Genomic DNA, 19115 nt, shown 5'->3' with positions numbered 1-19115 from the left:
TTTTTAGTAGTTCACGTTTAACACAGTATGGTATTGTATTTCCTTTTTTTTTGTGTGTGTCTGCTGCTGCCTGATTGTATACTTTTGGTTCCAAATGAAGTGTTTGGCTGGCCGGTCAGTTCATAACTCTAGTGTTCATATGCAGTCCATGTGACTTCCTCAGGGCCATACAGGTAATATATATAGTGCGTGGATGCGGCCCATATAACACATAGAGAGCTGCATATGCGGTCCACATCTGATACCAGTCAGCTCTGTTTTTGGGGAACCAGGGTGCAATATCCAGCCTGTCTGACTCATGAAAGACACCTCCCCACCAGCCTCTGCTTGAACCAAAACTGATCAGAGAAAAGACTTGCAGAGAGCAGCGAAGGGCGGTGGGAGACACATCTAGACACCTCCTGACAAGGGTGACAAGAACAAATAGCCTCATCTGCATCAAAGATGGGACAGGGAGGCATCTCCATTAGCCTACAGAATGGAGAACAGAGATTCCAAGGCAAGAACCGCACGGAACTCTGGTACCAGAGAAGCAGGGAAGCACTGCTTGATGGGGGATCTCTGCACCAGATGTTAATAACCCTATGCCTGTACACACCCAGCTCAGCCGTTATTGGACCAATTCTATTAATGAATCCTTGATTGATAATCAAAATACTGAAACAGCCTAATTGCATTGTGAGCTCCTTGGAAGGAACATCATCCATAGCCAAAAGTGATCAGCTCCTATTGTCTAGCCTAAAGAAAACCCTTGAGTCATCAGTTTACCCATAAACAAATCTAGTGTTCTCCCTTGAACCATTGTATTTTCCCTACAAAACCCCCTACTCATGCTCCAGTAAGTGTTGTGATGCTTGGATCCAAACTGTGCATCAGTTCCACTGGGACTCCATCTTCTCTTGACTGATCATGCTGGGGGCTCTGCCTGTTTCCAGCATTCAGGACCCTGAGCTACCATCATCAACTGGGAACCCCGACCAGTTCAAGCTTCATGGAAGTGATGAGATCCCTCTCTTTTGCTCTCTCTGTTTTCTTTTCTACCTCAGGTATTAACCTTTAATAATGTAACTGTTGTTTTGGTTTAGGCTCTCCTTGTGAAGTTATCACTATTATTCAATAAATAACTTTTATGGTTAAGCTGGTTGCTTCTTTCTCTCTGAACTTTACTCTTTTGTGTTTTTAGCTTCCCCACTTACTCTGCAGCAATGCTTCTTTTACCTAAGCTAAAGATCCCTGTAGCGCCCAAAAATACTAGGGGGTTTGCTCATCAAGTGCGTTATTACCAGAACAGTTGTGACATGAAAGTGGGGAGAGGAACATGCTGAACCTGTGATATGAGGGTGGCAGCTTGAAAGTGCTGCTTGACCCAACCCACTGAGTCCAGGGACATATAATGGGTCAGCTTGAAAGTGCTGATTGACCCGGTCCGCTCAGTGTGTGTGTGTGTGTGTGTGGGGAAGGGCGGTTGGTTCTGCAGCTGGAGGAACCCAGCCCCGGGGAACCTAGATCCTGCAGGATAGCTCCATTGGGAGTGGACTTGCAGTAGGGGGAGTACAGCTCCATATGAAAACACAAGTGACACAAGCAGCACATTGATAGAATTACAAACCCCACCCCAGAAGAGTAACCCTAATAAATGAGCATACTCCGAAGTAACGGACAAACCTGGTAACAAATGGTAAATAGGTTGAGAACCACTGACCTAAACAGTTGAAGATTCTTGAGTCTTTGACTATAAAGCATATTTCTCAACACTTTAATCATTCTCATGACCTTTCTCTGAACCCTCTCAAATATATCAACATCCTTCCTGAATTCCCCCATAATTATTCCAACCCAAGAATTACAAGACTGTGCTCAGGCATAAGAGCCAGAAAGTGAAAGTGACTAAAAATAAAAGTGAAATTGACCAGTGCTTTTTGCTTACGTAAGCTGAGTGAACTGTACAAATTAACAAAAGCCAAACATAATGAAGGTGAATTAGGTTTAAAAAATTCTTTGTTTCAATAATTGAACAGTGATCACCCATTAAGAAGTCAACATTTGCACAGTTACCAGACACCAGTATCTGAGAAGCCATAGTTATTTCTTATGCTTAGAAGGGGATAATGATTCTTAAGATTCTTTAGCACAGAACTGCACACCGTACCATAGTAACTCTAGCTCAGGAACCAATCCATGCAACAAACCTCGATGCCAACTCTGTCCACATATCTACACCAGCGACACCATCACATGACCTAACCAGATCAGCCACACCATCACCGGTTCATTCACCTGCACGTCCACCAATGTAATATATGCCATCATATGCCAGCAATGCCCCTCTGCTATGTACATCGGCCAAACTGGACAGTCTCTACGGAAAAGGATAAATGGACACAAATCAGATATTAGGAATGGCAATATACAAAAACCTGTAGGAGAGCACTTCAACCTCCCTGGCCACACTATAGCAGACCTTAAGGTGGCCATCCTGCAGCAAAAAAACTTCAGGACCAGACTTCAAAGAGAAACTGCTGAGCTTCAGTTCATCTGCAAATTTGACACCATCAGCTCTGGACTAAACAAAGACTGTGAATGGCTTGCCAATTACAGAACCAGTTTCTCCTCCCTTGGTTTTCACACCTCTACTGCTAGAACAGGGCTTCATCCTCCCTGATTGAACTAACCTCATTATCTCTAGCTTGCTTGCTAGCATATATATACCTGCCCGTGGAAATTTCCACTACATGCGTCTGACAAAGTGGGTATTCACCCACGAAAGCTCATGCTCCAAAAGGTCTGTTAGTCTATAAGGTGCCACAGGATTCTCTGCTGCTTGAGCACAGAACACATTATAAAATGTATATTGTCTCATGACATCCACTGTCACTCAGGCCACCTGCCTTCCCATTCACAATTGTGCAGGTTATCTCTGTCACAGTTCAGGGCAACTGCATCTGTATTCCTCCCTCCTGGTCCACCAACAGCACTCATTGCAGGTTCCCTGTTCCTCAGCCATCACCTCTCTTGGACAGAGACCTGCATCTCTTTCCCTCCTGAGCAGGGTTTTCCCCAGCTGCACTGTTTCCTACCTACTCTGTGTTATCCATAGTAAACCAGTCTGCCCAAAAGGCCAGCATTGCACTTTGCTTTCTCTCCAGAGGCTTTTAACAGTGTAATGTCCTGCAGTTATAAATTACCATACAGTTCTTTTTAAGCAAGTACATTTATTCTTAATGTGAAAGTATTACAGAGCAACATATTAAAAACAATAAAACACATATGCTACACACATGTTAAAAAGCTTACCAGAGTCACCCCCAACTCCAACATTGTGCTTTGGTAGGTATCAGTCCTTCTAATCCTTCTGCAAGGATTGGGCTCCCTGCCTTGGGCAGAACACAAACCCTGAGTCAGATTAAACTCAGGCTATTTATCCAAAAGTCCTTTCTCTGTCTGTTGGTCTCCGGAGAATCCAGTTTTAGTTAATACATACAAGAATCTCCAGAAGCTGATACCTCTGTGTGGGATGATGGGAAAGTGGTTACAACCTGCCTGATTTAACTTAGTCACCACCTGCTGTTTTTAGTTCCTGGAGGAGCTGTGGTACCCTTCCCCCATGGCATAGAACACAATCATATATAAACCATTCATTTAAAACAATGGCCCCCATTGCAGTATCTGTCACATCTCCCCCCTAGAAAGGTTACATACAATCACAACCCACAATAATACATACACTCAATACAATACAGTCTTTCAAGAATATTGCAGGAAATTTCCACATCTGTCACAACCTCTTCCCATGTCTGATTATATAATATCACTTTGGCAAATACTGAAAAATGCTTACATGATAAAGTTATATTAAGAAACTACTGAATATATTTTTAGCCTCTTTTAATGCTATTTATAAGACAGAGATAATGAGAAGCAGCCAGCACCACTTGACCAACAAGCTCTCCACAGACCACCAACAAATGCTGCCTAGGCCATAATTTGAAAACCTCTGGAATAAGTGCAGTATCTTAGGTACTGCTGGGCAAATGTTAAATGATTGCAATGTAGTGAGCAATCTGGGCCAAGATTTAGGGAGATCCTGTGTGGTGCAACTGTAGCACCAGTTATGTTTGTCAGTCTGAGAGCTAGCTAGTCAGGGAGCTATGAATCTGTGGGGTCACCTTTCTGAATAGAAAGTGCCATTTTAATTCACTGTAATTGAGTCCTGTCATATTTCTACTGTGAGGGCCATCATGGTGGTGACCACTGACAATAGCATTATTTACAAGAAAATGTATTGTTTAAATATATTGTTTTTAATCTGATGTGACCTTATGAGTTCATGTATGCTGGCTGAGCTCAATTCTTTTGAGGCCCTCATGCCTTTTGTTTCTGCTAAGAACAGGAATAAGTTATGTGGGTGGCTGCACAGAGAGGTTGTTGCTTAGTCAGGGTGGCTGCAAATGCATAGACACATAGATATAAAGTCACTGATGCTAGGTCAGACCTTGTTATGCTTCTGCAAACCATAGAAATGTAGACCTGGAAGTGACTTTGATATGTTATCTAGTCCATTCTTCTGCACTGAGGCAGCACTAAGTATTATCTAGACCAGTGGTTATAAGCCTGCGGCTTGTGGCCCACTTGCAGCCCAATCAGCACACAGCTGACATCCTCAGGGTCATATAGGTAGTATATATATTGTGTGGATGAGGCCCATATAACATATAGAGAGCTGCATATGCAGCCCACAAAGGTAAATAGGTTGAGAACCACTGATCTAAACCGTCCTGGGCAGATATTCATTTAATCTCGTCTGAAAACCGCTGACTACAGAGATTCCACAATCTTCCTAGGTAATTTGTTCCAGTGCTTAACTGCCCTTTCAGTTAGGCAGTTTTTCCTAACTTCTAACTTAAACTCCTTTGCTACAATTTGTCTATTATTTCTTGTCCTGTGCTCAGTGGTTAAGGAGAATAATTTATCACTCTCCTCTTTATAACTACCTTTTTATAAACTTGAAGACTGTTATGTCCTCCCTTAGTCTTCTCTTCTCCAGACTAAACACATCCAATTTTTTTTCAATCTTTCTTAGTAGGTCATGTATTCTAGACCTTTAATCATTTTTGTTGCTCTCATCTAGACTTTCTCCAGTTTGTCCACATCTTTCCCAAAGTGTGGTGCACAGAACTGGACATAATATTCCAGCTGAGGACTTACCTGTGCTGATAGAGTGGAAGAATTACTTCATGTCTTGCTTACAACACTCTTGCTAATACATCCCAGAATGATGTTTGTCTTTTTTTGCAACAGTATTACATTGTTGATTCCTATTTAGTTGGTGGTCCACTGTCTCCTAGATCCTTTTCTGTACTACTCATTCCTAGACAGTTGTTTCCTAGTTTGTATTTATGTAATTGACTATTAATGTGAAGACCTACAGAGTAGTTGCTAACTTTTCACAGGAGGTTGGAAGTCAACTTCGTTTTGTATTTTGTCTCATGGTCATGGTTTTCCTATCATGTGATATTTCATCTCTGTATATCATTGGTGAGACCATGTCTAGAATACAGCGTCCATTTCTGATGTCCACATTGTGAAAAGACATGGGAAAAACTAGAAAGGATTAAGAAAAAAAAAAGCTATAAGAATGATTTGAAGTCTGGAAAGTTTGACTTACAGAGGAGGACTAAAGAAGTTCAGTTTATTTATTTTATCCAAGGTTTAGAGGTGATTTGTTTATGGTATAAAAGTATGCACGCAGGGAGAAGATTTCTGATAGTGGAGGACTCTTTAAATTGGCAGACAAAATCATAAGATCAATGCCAGGCAGCTGAAGGTTGAGAAATTCAGACTAGAAAAAATGGCTCTAACTTTTAGCATTGAGGGTCATTAACTATTGGGACAATTTACCTACCAATGTGATAATTTGTTATCCCTTCAAGCCATTGGATGTGTTTGTAAAAGAGAGATTGTAGTTCACCAAGAAGATATGTCTTGATAAAAGGATTAGTGGGTGGAATTCTCTAGTTTGCCTTATAGAGGAGGTTAGACTAGGGGATCATAATGGTGCCCTCTGGCAGGGCTGGGTTTAGGAAGTGCGGGTCCCAATTCGAACATTTTTGGCGGGGCCCTGGCAGGAATGACTGAAAAAAAAAAAAAGTGTAAAAAAAAAAAAAAGTCTTTTATTTCTTCCATGTATTATTTACTTTCCATAACTATATAAATAATACAATTATATATTATGTAAATTGCATCATATATGCTGTTGATTGGCTATTAATGACTGCCATTTCACATGTGTGGGTCCCTGCTACTCCCTGCAGGTGTGCACATGTGTGGGTCCCAGCTGCTCCCTGCCCACCTCCTTGAAGCAAGTGTGCAGGGTTACTGCCCTGGGAACTGCAGGGCAGCAGTGGACATGGGGCTGGTTGGAGGCAGGGCAGGGGCTGACTGGAGGTAGGGTCTAGCTGCAGGCAGGGCAAGGGATGCATAAAGGGCTCGTGATGGAGGGGGCTTGTGTGGGCTTTGGCTTTCACCGAAGGCGGCAGGGGGAATCTGAGCAGGGATTTGGGAGGCTGCTGATAGAGAGTGTGGACTGGGCTGGCTTCGAATGTCAGGTCGAAGGCGATATGGTGTGCAGAAGATTAGAGCTGGAGGGAGACAGGGCAGGGAGGCAGGGCTGGGTGTGGCAGGGTGTGCAGGGCTGGTGCAGGCAGGGTGTCGGATTGGTTGGCTTTGAGCAGGGCCACAGAGGTGTGTGGCAGGGGTTGGCTGGAGACAGGGGCAGGGGTTGGCAGGGGCTGGCTGTGGGCACGGGGTGCAGAGCTGGCTGCAGGCAGGGGGCAGGGATTGGTGCGGCAGGGCAGGGGGGCAAGCAGAGGCAGCTGGAGCCCCTGCCCTTTAAATAGCCCAAGGCCCGCTATTCCAGGTGCTGGAGGTTATTAAAGGGCCTGGGGCTCCCCTGCTTCTACCCCCGGACCTTTAATAGCCGCGGGAGCCGGAAGAATACATGGGGGCAGGGGGTCCGGTAGCTATTTAAGGGACGGGGTTGGCAGAGGCAGCTGGAGCCCAGCCTTAAATATGCCCAAGGCTCCGCTATCCAGGGCTCTGGAGGTTTTTAAAGGCCTGGGGCCCCTGCTTCTACCCCTCCCCGGACCTTTTAAATAGCTGCGGAAGCCTGGAGAAACATGGGGGAGGGGCTTGACCTATCTAGGCATGAGGTGGCAGGGCAGCTGAAGCCGCTCTTTAAATAGCCCCTGGACTCTCGTATCCCAGGGCTTTGGGGGTATTTAAAGGGCCCAGAGCTCAGCCCGGAGAGCAGGGCTGCAGGGAAGGACTGCGCTCCGGCCAGGGCTCCAGCCAGGAGAGCGAGGTTGCGGGGCGGCTTGCGCTCGGCTGGGAGCGGGGGCTCGCCCCGCTCCGGTGGCGGGGGGGTTTGCCCGCTCTGGCCGGGGCTCTGGCCGGGAGAGCGGGGTTGCTTGCCCACCCGGTAGGGGCTCCAGGCGGCGGCTTGCCCTGTCCGCTGGGAGAGTGGGGCGATGGGGCTTGCCTGCTCCGGCCGAGGCTCCAGCGGGAGGTAGGGTTGCAGGGAGGCTTGCCCTGCTCTGGCTGGGCTCCAGCAGGGACCGCAGGGCGGCTGTCTGGCTCTGGCGAGGCTCCAGGCGGGTGAGCAGAGCGGGCTGCGGGCTTGCTGGCTCCGGCCGGGCCTCCAGCTGGAGAGCGGGGCTGTGGGGCAGCCGCGCTCCGCGGCGCTTTGGTCGGAAGAGCGGGCCATGGAAGACCCGAGCAGACTGCAGCCTGGTAGAAAAAAAAAAAATTAAAAGGTGCTTAAGGCGCGGGGCCCATTTAGGCGCGGGGCCCGATTCCGGGAATCGTGAATCGGCACAAAGCCGCGCCTGCCCTCTGGCTAAACATCAATGAATGTAGTGCTTAGGGCACATGGTATTTTCACTCACTAGTTCTTGCTTCTCCTCTGTAGGTTGCTCAGATGAGATATCACATGCTCTTGGGTGGGAGTTGCTGAAATTTTCATACCACAGCACAAATATAAGTTATGGTCCTTAATTTCTGCACTCTGAGTGTCTCTTTAGAATTCCCTATAAGGCTTCTAATTTTGTGTTGGGTGTTGAAAGGAGGCCAGCAGCCTTCTGCACTTTGTGCCCACTATTGAACTGGTATTAATTCTAGGAGAATACAAAGATGTATGTGAATATGTGTAGCTATCTTGTAGCCCCAGCACTGTAGGAATCACATGGCACAAGAATGTAATTCAAGAAATAGCTTTGCAAGCGCGCGAAACAGGGCCATTTTTCCTTGTGCCCCACAGCACTTTACAACAGCTGACCAACAGTACGTTAAGAACGGGAAGCTGCCCTGTTCGCGGTCCCACCTCGGTACGTCTGTGTGTGGCCTGGTCTACACTACGTGTTTAAACCAATTTGCAGTGTTAAACTGATTTAACGCCACACCCATCCACAATACAAGGCCTTTATATTGATATGAAGGGCTTTTAAATCGGTTCTGTATCTCCTCCCAACGAGAGGAGTAGTGCTAAAATCGGTATTCATATTGGATTAGGATTAGTGTGGTCACAAATCGACGGTATTGGCCTCTGGGTGGTATCCCACAGTGCACCACTGTGACCACTCTGAACAGCAATCCGAACTCAGATGCACTGCCAGGTAAATAGGAAAAGCCCACGAACTTTGAATTGCATTCCTGTTTGCGCAGCGTGGAGCTCTGATCACACAGGTGGCGATGCAGTCCCAAATCCAGAAGAGCTCCAGCATGGACTGTACGGGAGATACTGGATCTGATCGCTGTATGGGGAGTGAATCTGTTTCTATCAGAGCTCCGTTACAGAAGACGAAATGCCAAAGCATTGAAAAAAAATCTCCAGGCTACACAGTGCTGCATGACAAGCATAACGGAAAGCCAAAGAATCAAATGGACGCTCATGGAGGGACGGAGGGGGTACTGAGGACTCCAGCTATCCATAGTCCATAGCAGTCTCCGAAGTATTTGCATTTCTTGCTGAGCTCCCAGTGCCTGTAGGTTAACAACATTGTCCAGCGTGGTTCAAGGTATAGCTCGTCAATTTACTGCCTCCCCACCTCATGTGAAAGAAAAGGGAAAAAAATCGTTTTGACTTTTTTTCATGTCACCTATGTCTCTGAATGCTGCTGGTAGACCGATGCTGCGGCAGTAAAGAGCACTGCTCCTCTTTCCTCCCCAGTGGCAGATGGTGCAATGTCTTGATTGCTGCAGTACCATCATCTGCCTGGAGTGCTCCTGGTTGGGGTCGCTGGGTAAATAATAGGAATGATTCCTGGTCATTCTCAGTAGATGGTACAGAACAGCTGGTAACTGTCCTCATCATAGCAACTGGGGGCTGAGCTTCAATCTGCCCCCTCCCTTTCATGTGTAAAGAAAAGATTCTGTATGCCTGTGGATTATCATAGCAGTGGGATGCTGGGCTCCTCTCTCCTGCCACTGTTAATGTCCTGCCTGGACTATCATAGCAGCTGGAGGCTGCTCTTCCTCATTTTATCTCACTAACAAGTCAAGTGTTCTTATTCCTGCATTCTTTATTACTTCATCATACAAATGGGGGGGACACTGCCACGGTACCCCGAGAAGGTTGGGGAGGAGGGAAGCAACAGGTGGGGTTGTTGCAGGGGCAGCCCCCATGAATGGCATGCAGCTCATCATTTCTGCAGGATCTGACACAGAGCAGCTGTGCTCTCTGGTTTTCTAGTACACTTACCCAATATTCTAGGTGGGACTGACTATTTTTAGATACCATAATGAAGGGATTGACTCAGGGAGTCATTCCCATTTTTGCCTTTGCACCCCCAGCCAACCTTAGCCAGGAGCACCCATGATAGCAGCAGATGGTACAGAATGACAGATAACCATCATCTCATTGCCAATTTATGCCGGCAGCAGCCAATACAGAACAACTGATAACCATCTCTGCTATCAAGCAAATGCAAATGAATGCTGCTGTGTAGCACTGCAGTATTGCCTCTGTCAACGGCATCCAGTACACATACGGTGACAGTGAAAAAAAGCTGAACGGCCTCCATGGTTGCCGTGCTATGACATCTGCCAGACCAATCCAGGGAAAAAGGGTGTGAAATGATTGTCTGCTATTGCTTTCCAGGAGGAAGGAATGAGTGAAAACACTTACCCAGAACCACCCGTGACAATGATTTTTGCCCCATCAGGCACTGGGATCTCAACCCGGAATTCCAAGGGGCGGGGGAGACTGCGGGAACTATGGAATAGCTACCCACAGAGCAATGCTCCAGAAATCGATGCTAGCCTCAGACCATGGATGGACACCACTGAATTAATGTGCTTAGTGTGGCCGCGAGCATTTGACTTTATACAATCTGTTTTACAAAACCAGTTTATTTAAAATCGGAATAATCCCGTAGTGTAGACATACCCGGTGTGACCCAGCACAGTGTGCAAGCAACTCACGCGGCTGTAGCGAGGGCCCGGGTTCCTACCGATCCTGAATAGCGGCCCCTCGTGGTTTTTGCAGCCCCTTCCCCGACCGCACAGAACAAACGCTGCAGGGGTCGGGGGGGAGTATCCCGCACCTGTTGCGTTTCTTATACAAGAGCCAACTGTGGCAGGAGGCTCGCGCCCACCCCGCGAGCCCCATTGCAGATCGCGAGCCCTGACAGCCAGGGGGGGCCCCGCGGGGCTGCCGCCCTACCTCAGCCACACACGCGGCAGCCGGAGGCCGCATTCCTGCACCCCGCAAAGCCTCGACGTCATACGCACGCGCGGGCCCGCACGCGGCCGCAGCCCCTGCCCGGCTCGCCGAAGGGGCGGGCGCGGCCCCTTTAAGCCAGCGGGGAGCACTCACCTTGCCTCCCCCTTTAGGTACCAGCCCTGAGCCGAGCTGACTCCTGATTGGGCGGCCGCCGGCCCGGTCACGTGGGGGCTGCTGGTCTCTCCACAGCCTCCAGGCCGCCATTTTGGCTGGAAAGTTTGGAATTTCCAGCGGGGCGAGCGGCGGTGGGAAGGAGTGCGCGTGGCCGTGAGGGAGTCTCGGGCGCCTGGGCCCCCTTCTCCCCTGCGGGCTCCGAGCGCGTATCCGCCTCCGCCTGAACTCCGAGGGGGCTGCCCCGTCCCGGCTCCGCTCTGGACCCCCGGGGTCTGGGCTCGTCCTGCCCTCGATTGTGGGGAAAGGCTCCGACGGGACCGGGCAGAGCACGGGCCGCCCCTCGAGCCCGCGCGGTCGGGATCGCGTTGCCGGTCCTTGTCCCGCGCAAAGTTTGGGAGGGCGGCGGCCGGGCGCACCCTGCCCGAGCCCAGCTCCGGCCGTGCCTGGGGTCGCTTCGGGCGCGTGGCTGCTGCTGGAGAGCACCATGCCTGTCAGGAAGCAAGGTGAGCCCCCGCTGCCCCCCGCGCGGCGGGAACTCCGCCGGCCGCGTGCAGTCGCCTCGCCCCACAAACTTTCTGTCAGCGCAGCAGTGTGGCGCTTGGTGCAGCCGCGCGAGTCCCCGTGCTCGGGGCGCCCGAGTGACCCGAGCAGTTGTTTAAACTGGCGTTCGAGAGCTGCCCCGGCATGCGGATCTGCTGCTTCATTTCCCTGCTAATGCAAATGTTTGATTAGTATGCAAGTGGTTTCACTTTTTAGAATTTTTCTTTCACGTAATACAGATTCCGACTTGTGTTTGTACGGGGAAATCTGTGTCAGCCAAGCAGAAATCTGCACATCCTCCTTTGTGCCTGTAAAGTTTGAAGCTGTGCAGATTGTTACTGATATCCTTTGATCAGATGAGTCAGTTAAGGAGTAGGCAGCTCTATAGTTTTATCAGATGTACACCTGGGCAACGTAATTCTTTAATTTAAAAAACTGCTTTAGAAAAATCTGCCTTTTTGAAAAAAACACATCTACTTATGCAATTTATAAACTGGAAATAAAGAACTTCTGAGGAATCTGGCAGTTATTTAAGTTGGGTTAATGAGGGTGTGATGTAACGAATTGCTGTATTGACTAAACTTGGTGCAGTTCTGATAGTTTTCCCCTTATGGTGGTGTTTAGTGTGTTTTGTTTTATTTTTGCTTGCAGATACCCAGCGAGCTCTGCGCCTCCTAGAGGAATACCGCTCCAAATTGAGCCAAAGTGAGGACAGACAGCTGAGAAACTCCATAGAGCGTGTCATTAGTATCTTCCAGAGCAACCTTTTCCAGGCTTTGATAGGTAGATGTCAAAACTTTTCTTACACTCATTCCAATTTTTGCTCACAGCCTTAGACATACATACTGGTATGATGGACAGCTTATATCAGGTAGTTTTAGTGTGACTCTTGATGTTACAGATTTAAGTGGAAAAGATTTAAATTACCAAGGTTTTGTAGAAATGTAAGGGCAATCAAAATACACACAACTGTGTTTTCAACATTTTCTTTAAAAGCATGCAAGCACTTGTTGTTTGTTTTCCCTGCCCCTTTTCCTCTGACAAACCCTAGTCTTGCTTTGAGTGTGTCACATTAAAGGAAAGCTTGTGACAATGACCTCATCTTCATTGCTGGCTTCCATTTCAGAAGTCCTCTACTAACACAAGTTTAAATTTCTGAATTGGAACAGTTGATCTGGCCAAACTGGAGAAACGATCTGGAGTAAATAGAATGAAATTCAATATGAACAAATACAGAGAACTCTATATAGGAAGAAACATTCCGTTTCACACATACAAAATGAGAAATGACTGCCTAGGAGGGAGTACTGCGAAAAGGGATCTGGGGGTCATAGTAGACCATAAACTAAATATAAGTAAACAGTGTAACACTGTTGCAAAAAACCCTAAAAGTGAACATCATTCTGGGATGTATTAGCAGAAGTGTTGTAAGGAAGACACGAGAAGTAATTCTTCCGCTCTACTCTGTGCTGATTAGGCCTCAACTGAAGTATTTTTTCCAGTTCTGAGCGGCACATTTCAGGAAGGATGTGGACAAATTGGAGGAAGTCCAGAGAAGAGCAACAAACATGATTAAAGGTTTAGAAAACATGCCCTATGAGGGAAGACTACTTATTAGGGAAGATGGAAAAAATTGGGTCTCTTTAGTCTGGAAAAGAGAAGACTGAGAGGGGACATAAGTTTTCAAGTACATAAAAGGTTGTTACAAGGAGGAGGGAGAAAAATTGTTGTTCTTAACTTCTGAGGATAGGACGAGAAGCAATGGGCTTAAACTGCAGCAAGGGAGGTTTAGGTTGGAGATTAGGAAAAACTTCCTAACCGTCAGGGTGGTTAAGCACTGGAATAAATTGGCCAGGAATGGGGAACCGCAGCCACTGGGAGCTGCGGGAGGCCTTGCCTGTGTGCGGTCAATGTAAACAGTGTCTCGTGGCCCGCCAATGGATTACGCTGCTGAGCTGCAGGTTGCCCACTGCTGGTCTAGATAATACTGAGTCCTGCCATGAGTGCAGGGGATTGGACTAGATGACCTGTCGAGGTCCCTTCCAGTCCTATGATTCTATGATATCTGGAATTTTTTTTTAATGAATGAGAAAAACAATGTAGTGTCTTTTGGATGATGATTATGTAGTTCTAGCATTCCTCCTTTCTCCATTACTGTAAAAGTAACTGAGTTAATAGGATCACCCTGCATCCTTTTGTGTGAAGGCATTGTACCACATACAGCTGTTCAGGAACTGCCTGCTCCACAACAGGTAAGAGAGAAATACTGTGTCATTCTTCACTTGTAAAAGCAGCAAAGAATCCTGTGACACCTTATAGACTAACAGACGTTTTGGAGCATGAGCTTTCGTGGGAGAATACCCACTTCGTCAGATTCATGTAGTGGAGTTTCCAGGGGCAGGTGTATATATGCAAACAAGCTAGAGATAATGAGGTTAGTTCAATCAGGGAGGATGAGGCCCTGTTCTAGCTGTTGAGTATGAAAACCAAGGGAGGAGAAACTGGTTTTGTAGTTGGCAAGCCATTCACAGTCTTTGTTTAATCCTGAGCTGATAGTGTCAAATCTGCAGATGAAAACTGTAGCTCCAGCAGTCCTTTTGAGTTCTGGTCTGAAGTTTTTTTGCTGCAGGATGGCCACCTTAAGGTCTGCATAGGGTGTGCCAGGGAGGCTGAAGTGTTCTCTACAGGTTTTGTATATTGCCATTCCTAATATCTGATTTGTGTCCATTTATCCTTTCCGTAGAAACTGTCCAGTCTGGCCGATGTACATAGCAGAGGACATGTTTGGCATATGATGACGTATATTACATTGGTGGACGTGCAGGTGAATGAACCGGTGATGGTGTGGCCGATCTGGTTAGGTCCTGTGATGTGTCGCTGGTGTAGATATATGGGCAGAGTTGGCTCGAGGTTTGTTGCATGGATTGGTTCTGAGCTAGATTACTATGATGCGGTGTGCAGTTACTGGTGAGATATGTTTCAGGTTGCAGGTTGTCTAGTGGCGAGGACTGGCCAAGCACCCAGGCCTGTGAAAGTGGGACATTGTCCAGGATGGTTGTAGATCCTGATGATGCATTGGAGGGGTTAGCTGGGGACTGTATGTGATGCCAGTGGAGTCCTGTTGGTTCTTCCTCAAGTTTGTCTTGCAGTAGGAGGCTTCTGGGTACACGTCTGGCTCTGTTGATCTGTTTCCTTATTTCCTCGTGTGGGTATTGTAGTTTTGAGAATGCTTGGTAGAGATTTGTAGGTGTTGGTCTCTATCTGAGGGTTAGAGCAGATGCTGTTGTACCTCAGTGCTTGGCTGTAGACAACGGATTGTGTGATGTGCCCGGGATGGAAGCTGGAGGCATGGAAGTAGGCATAGCGGATGGTAGGTTTTCGGTATAAGGTGTGTTAATGTGACTACCACTTATTTTGCACCGTGGTGTCTAGGATGGACTCCGTGTAGATTGGTTCCAGGCTGAGGTATGGTGGGGTGGAAGCTGTTGAAATCGTGGTGGAATTTTCCAGAGTCTCCTTCCCATGGATCCAATGATGAAGATGTCATCAATGTAGTGTAGGTAGAGAAGGGGCATGAGTGGACAGAGCTGAGGAAGCGTTTTCCAGGTCAGGCATAAAATTTGCATATTGTGGGGCCATGCGGTGCCATAGCGGTGCCACTGATCTAGAGATATGATATTGTCATCAATTTGAAATAGTTTTGTGAGGATAAAGGCACAGATCTCAGCAGCCAGTTGTGCTGTGGCATCATCAGAGATACTGTTCCTGACAGCTGTATTCAATCTATATGTGCGGATGTTTGTGTGGAGAGCCTCTACATCCATGGTGGCTAGGATGGTGTTTTCTGGAAGGTCACCAATGCATTGTGTTTTCTCAGGAAATCAGTGACTTCACGGAGATAGCTGGGAGTGCTGTAGCATAGGGTCTGAGTAGAGAGTCCACATATCAGACAGTCCTTCGTGAGAATGCCAATGCCCAGAGATGTGAGCGTCCAGGATTTCCAGGTTGGGGATCATGGTAGTAGATAGAATAACCTGTTGGGGCCTAGGGTATGTTGATTTGTTCTGGTGTTAGTGTAGGGAGTGTCCTGAGTAGATGGTGCAGTTTCTTAGTGTTTCCTCAGTGGGATCTGAGGGAAGTGGCCTGTAGAAATTTGGTATTGGAGAGTTATTCTGGCGGCCTCCTTTTGGTAGTCAGACCTGTTCATGATGACAACAGCACCTCCTTTATCAGCCTCTTTGATGATAATGCCAGGGTGGTTTCTGAGGCTGTGGATGCATTGCGTTCTGCACGACTTAGGTTATGAGGCAAGTGATGTGTTTTTCCACCCATTTCTGCCTGTGGACGTCGGCGGAACATTCAATGTATAGGTTCAGACGGTCATTTCAACCCTCAGGAGGAGTCCATGTGGCGTTCTTCTTCTTGTGCTGTTGGTAGGAGGTACCTGTGTAGCGTGCGCTGTTCATGTTGTCCGAAAGTATTCTTTGAGTCGGAGACGGCGAAGTAGGCTTCCCAGATCGCTGCAGAACTGTATCATGTTGTGGTGGGTGGCAGGGCAGAAAAGAGAATCCCGAGATAGGAGAGACTTCTTCTGGGCTGAGTGTGTAGTGGATAGATTGACGATATTGCTGGGTGGGTTGGGGGTACCACGGTTGTGGCCCATGTGGCAGGAGGTTTAGACAGCTTGCAGTCCTTTTTCCTTTGTAGAGAGTGAAGTGAGTAATTTAGATCTTCCTGTCTTATTTTAATGAAGTCCTTTTATGGAAGTTGGATTATTAATGAGAGTCTCCAGGTTGGGGAGCTCTTGATGTTTTCCTGTTTGCTGCATGATGCTGATCAGGTGGTTCCTCAGTTCTTTGATAGAGTATGGCAATCTTCACTGTTGTCTGTAGTATGGGTAGCCTCCATGCTCCAAAACGTCTGTTAGTCTATAAGGTGCCACAGGATTCTTTGCTGCTTTTACAGATTCAGACTAACATGGCTACTCCTCTGATTCTTCACTTGGAATTTCATGGTTTTTACGAGATGCAGTCTAGATCCAAAGATGAGGAAATTCATGCCTTTAAGAATGTTCTATGAATTTTAATACAGTCTCATTTTTAAATGATTTTTTTTTTAATTTAGCAAACAAACTTTAGCCATTTTGATTGTAAAGATAAAGATTGCTGTCTGTGGAGGTGGAATGAACCTTCAGTTTTTCCCTTCTGGAGAGTTTTTACTGTAAATTTTCTCATGCAGGTTGATCCTGCAGTACCTTAATACCTCTAAGGCTATGTCTACACTACCACTTATGTTGGTATAACTTTTGTCACTCAGGGTGTGAATAAGCTATCCCCCTGAATTGTGAGATATCTTTAGCCATTTTGAAGATTCCAAATGGCGGACTACATATGGAATCAGGTGAAACACTCACTCCTGGAAATACAGTTATTACTGAAGAATTCCACATTAAAACAGCGAGGTAGTTAAGCAAATATTTCTCTAGTTTAGAGAGTTCTGTGAAATGCTTTTATTTAGACTTTGTTTAATTGCCATTTCCCAGAAACCAATCCAGTTAGACCTACCTTTCCATAGTGGATTCTGATAACGTTAAATTAATACAAATATCGTGACCTTAATGTCAGTTTGAAAATGAATGGTGTAGTTTAAATTGACATTCATGATGGATTAGCTTTTCTCAATATAAGTAACTTCTCTTAGTTTCAGATTTGTTAGTCTCAAAGGTGCCACAAGCACTCCTCATTGTTTTTGCTCTTAGTTTGTGTTTTCTTAGTTGTATTTAGAATAGCCTTTTGTAGCTACTCTGAGTAGCTTATTGTTGTGATTCAGTTTCTTAAGTGATAGAGGGAGAAGGGATAGGATTTGTTAACCTTAGTTTGATTAAAAATTTGATGTCCATCTGAGCTGAATTAGATGGAAGGCTAGGGGGAGGAATTTGTGTATATTTACATAACTAGTCTAATGCTACCATGAAAGAGAGAGAATTATTTTTGCTTATAAACTGGGAGAAAATCTTTTTTTTTTTTTTTTTTTTTTAATAATCCAAACCTGTTTATTTTGTTTAATGGCATTTCTGCTTTAGCAAGACTACTTAATGGAAATGGTCTTATGGAAAGGCTACTCTTTTATAACTGTAGGAGACAGTTTTTGTTTGCTGAATTGTTCATTTTCCTGCGAGTGGATTCTGGAAGTGCTCCTTTGCTTTACATCTGTGCTGAAGAAAAAGGAAAGTGGAACTTTGGAGTGCTCTTCTATACCAAGGCAGTAGAGAGCTGGCTCTGTTGCCTCTTTTTTTTTCCCATCAGTTTTGTTCTCCAACTCCAATCAAAAGAACACAGCAATTTCAAGTCATTTTGTAGCTAAGAACATGTAGACTGAGTTAAATATATTTTCTCTTTAATTCTTCACCTTCAGAGAAGACTTTTTCACTTCAGCTACTACATCTGCATCTGGAATCCAAGTAGGTGGGCTCTTATGCCCAGGCAGAAGCCCACCAACTTCACTTGGACTTGACATTGGTTGTCAGGCAGTGTTTTTCAAACCGTGGTTCACGACCCACTACTGGGTTGTGGCATGTAAGGCGCTGGGTTGCCTTGCTCTGTTCAGCACCGCCAACCGGGACTTTAAAAGTCCCATAGGCGGTGCTGCCTAGCTGAGGCAGGCCAGTGCCTCCCTTTACCGACACTGAGCTTTGCCCTGGAAGTGGCCAGCAGTGGGTCCAGCTTCGGGGGTGGGGGTGGCACGGGGCTCTGCGTGCTGCCTAGGCCCTGAGCTCTGGCTCCACACTGCCATTGGCTGGCAATTGGCCAATGGGAACTAGGGAGGGGATGGGGGTGTATGCCTGTGGGTGAAAGTCGTGTGGAGCTGCTTCCGTTCCTCTGCCTAGGAGCCAGACCTGCTGCTGGCTGCTTCCAGGGAGCAGCGCGGTCTGTGGTGCACCTGGGCTGCACTGCTGACCGGGAGCTGCCAGAGGTAAGTCCATGCCCCAACCCCACACCTCAATCCCCAGCCCTGAGCCGCCCCAGCCCTGAGCCACCCCTTCCCGCACCCAAGCACCCTTATCCCTGGCCCCACCCCAGAGCCCTGACCCCCTCCCATGCCCCAACCCTCTGCCCTAGCCCTGAGCCCTCTCCGCAATCTGGAGCCCCTCTTGTACCCCAACCCCCCCTTTTTCCCAGCCTTGAGGGCCCCTCCTGCACCTCAAACCCCTCAGCCTCAGCCCAGAGCCCTGACGCCTCCCTGCACCCAAATGCCCAGTTCTGGGCCTCCCCCAAACCTAGAACCCCTTCCTGCACCCCAGACTCCTCATCCCTTTCCCCACGCCAGAGCCTGCACCCAGAGCCCTGACCCATTCCCACACCCCAACCCCCTGCCTCAGCCCAGAGCCCCCTCCCACACCCTGAACTCCTCATTCCCAGGTCTGTTAGGTCACGGGCATCAACAGTTTTCTTCAACTAGTTCCCAGAAAAAAAGTTTGAAAACCACTGGCATAAGGTATGCCTTTGCAGGATCAGGACCTAATTGATTTTACACTGTGTTGTCAAATGTACAAAGTAAACAAACTGAAAAAGAGTTTCCCTCCCACCTTTAGATTGTTAAAGAAATCTTAGCTGAAGCAAGGAACAATAGGTTAGTGTCCCTTTGACTTATAAATAAAATTACTAACAAAAAAATCAAATCCAGG

General features: G+C 47.0%; 1 protein-coding gene and 1 long non-coding RNA gene across 31 annotated transcripts in view; one reads left to right on the top strand and one right to left on the bottom strand.

The window, feature by feature from the left end:
• Window positions 1-19115, bottom strand: part of LOC142047248 (uncharacterized) — a 498878-nt gene that overhangs the window by 350806 nt on the left and 128957 nt on the right. The gene's annotated exons all lie outside the window — the stretch shown is intronic.
• Window positions 10968-19115, top strand: part of DLG1 (discs large MAGUK scaffold protein 1) — a 408238-nt gene continuing 400090 nt past the window's right edge. For 19 of the 30 annotated variants that reach the window (XM_075069033.1, XM_075069028.1, XM_032787521.2 and 16 more), the window contains exons 1-2: window positions 11275-11394; window positions 12083-12214. In XM_075069033.1, coding sequence (XP_074925134.1) covers window positions 11376-11394; window positions 12083-12214 — 151 coding nt within the window. In that variant the 5' untranslated portion in view covers window positions 11275-11375. Of the gene's footprint in view, window positions 11395-12082; window positions 12215-19115 lie in introns of all 30 variants that reach the window. The other 11 variants (XM_075069025.1, XM_075069021.1, XM_075069020.1 and 8 more) reach the window with 5 other exon arrangements.

Source organism: Chelonoidis abingdonii, chromosome 8 (genome assembly GCF_003597395.2).
Source record: "Chelonoidis abingdonii isolate Lonesome George chromosome 8, CheloAbing_2.0, whole genome shotgun sequence".
NCBI lineage: Eukaryota > Metazoa > Chordata > Testudines > Testudinidae > Chelonoidis > Chelonoidis abingdonii.
This window is presented reverse-complemented; position numbering and strand designations above follow the sequence as displayed.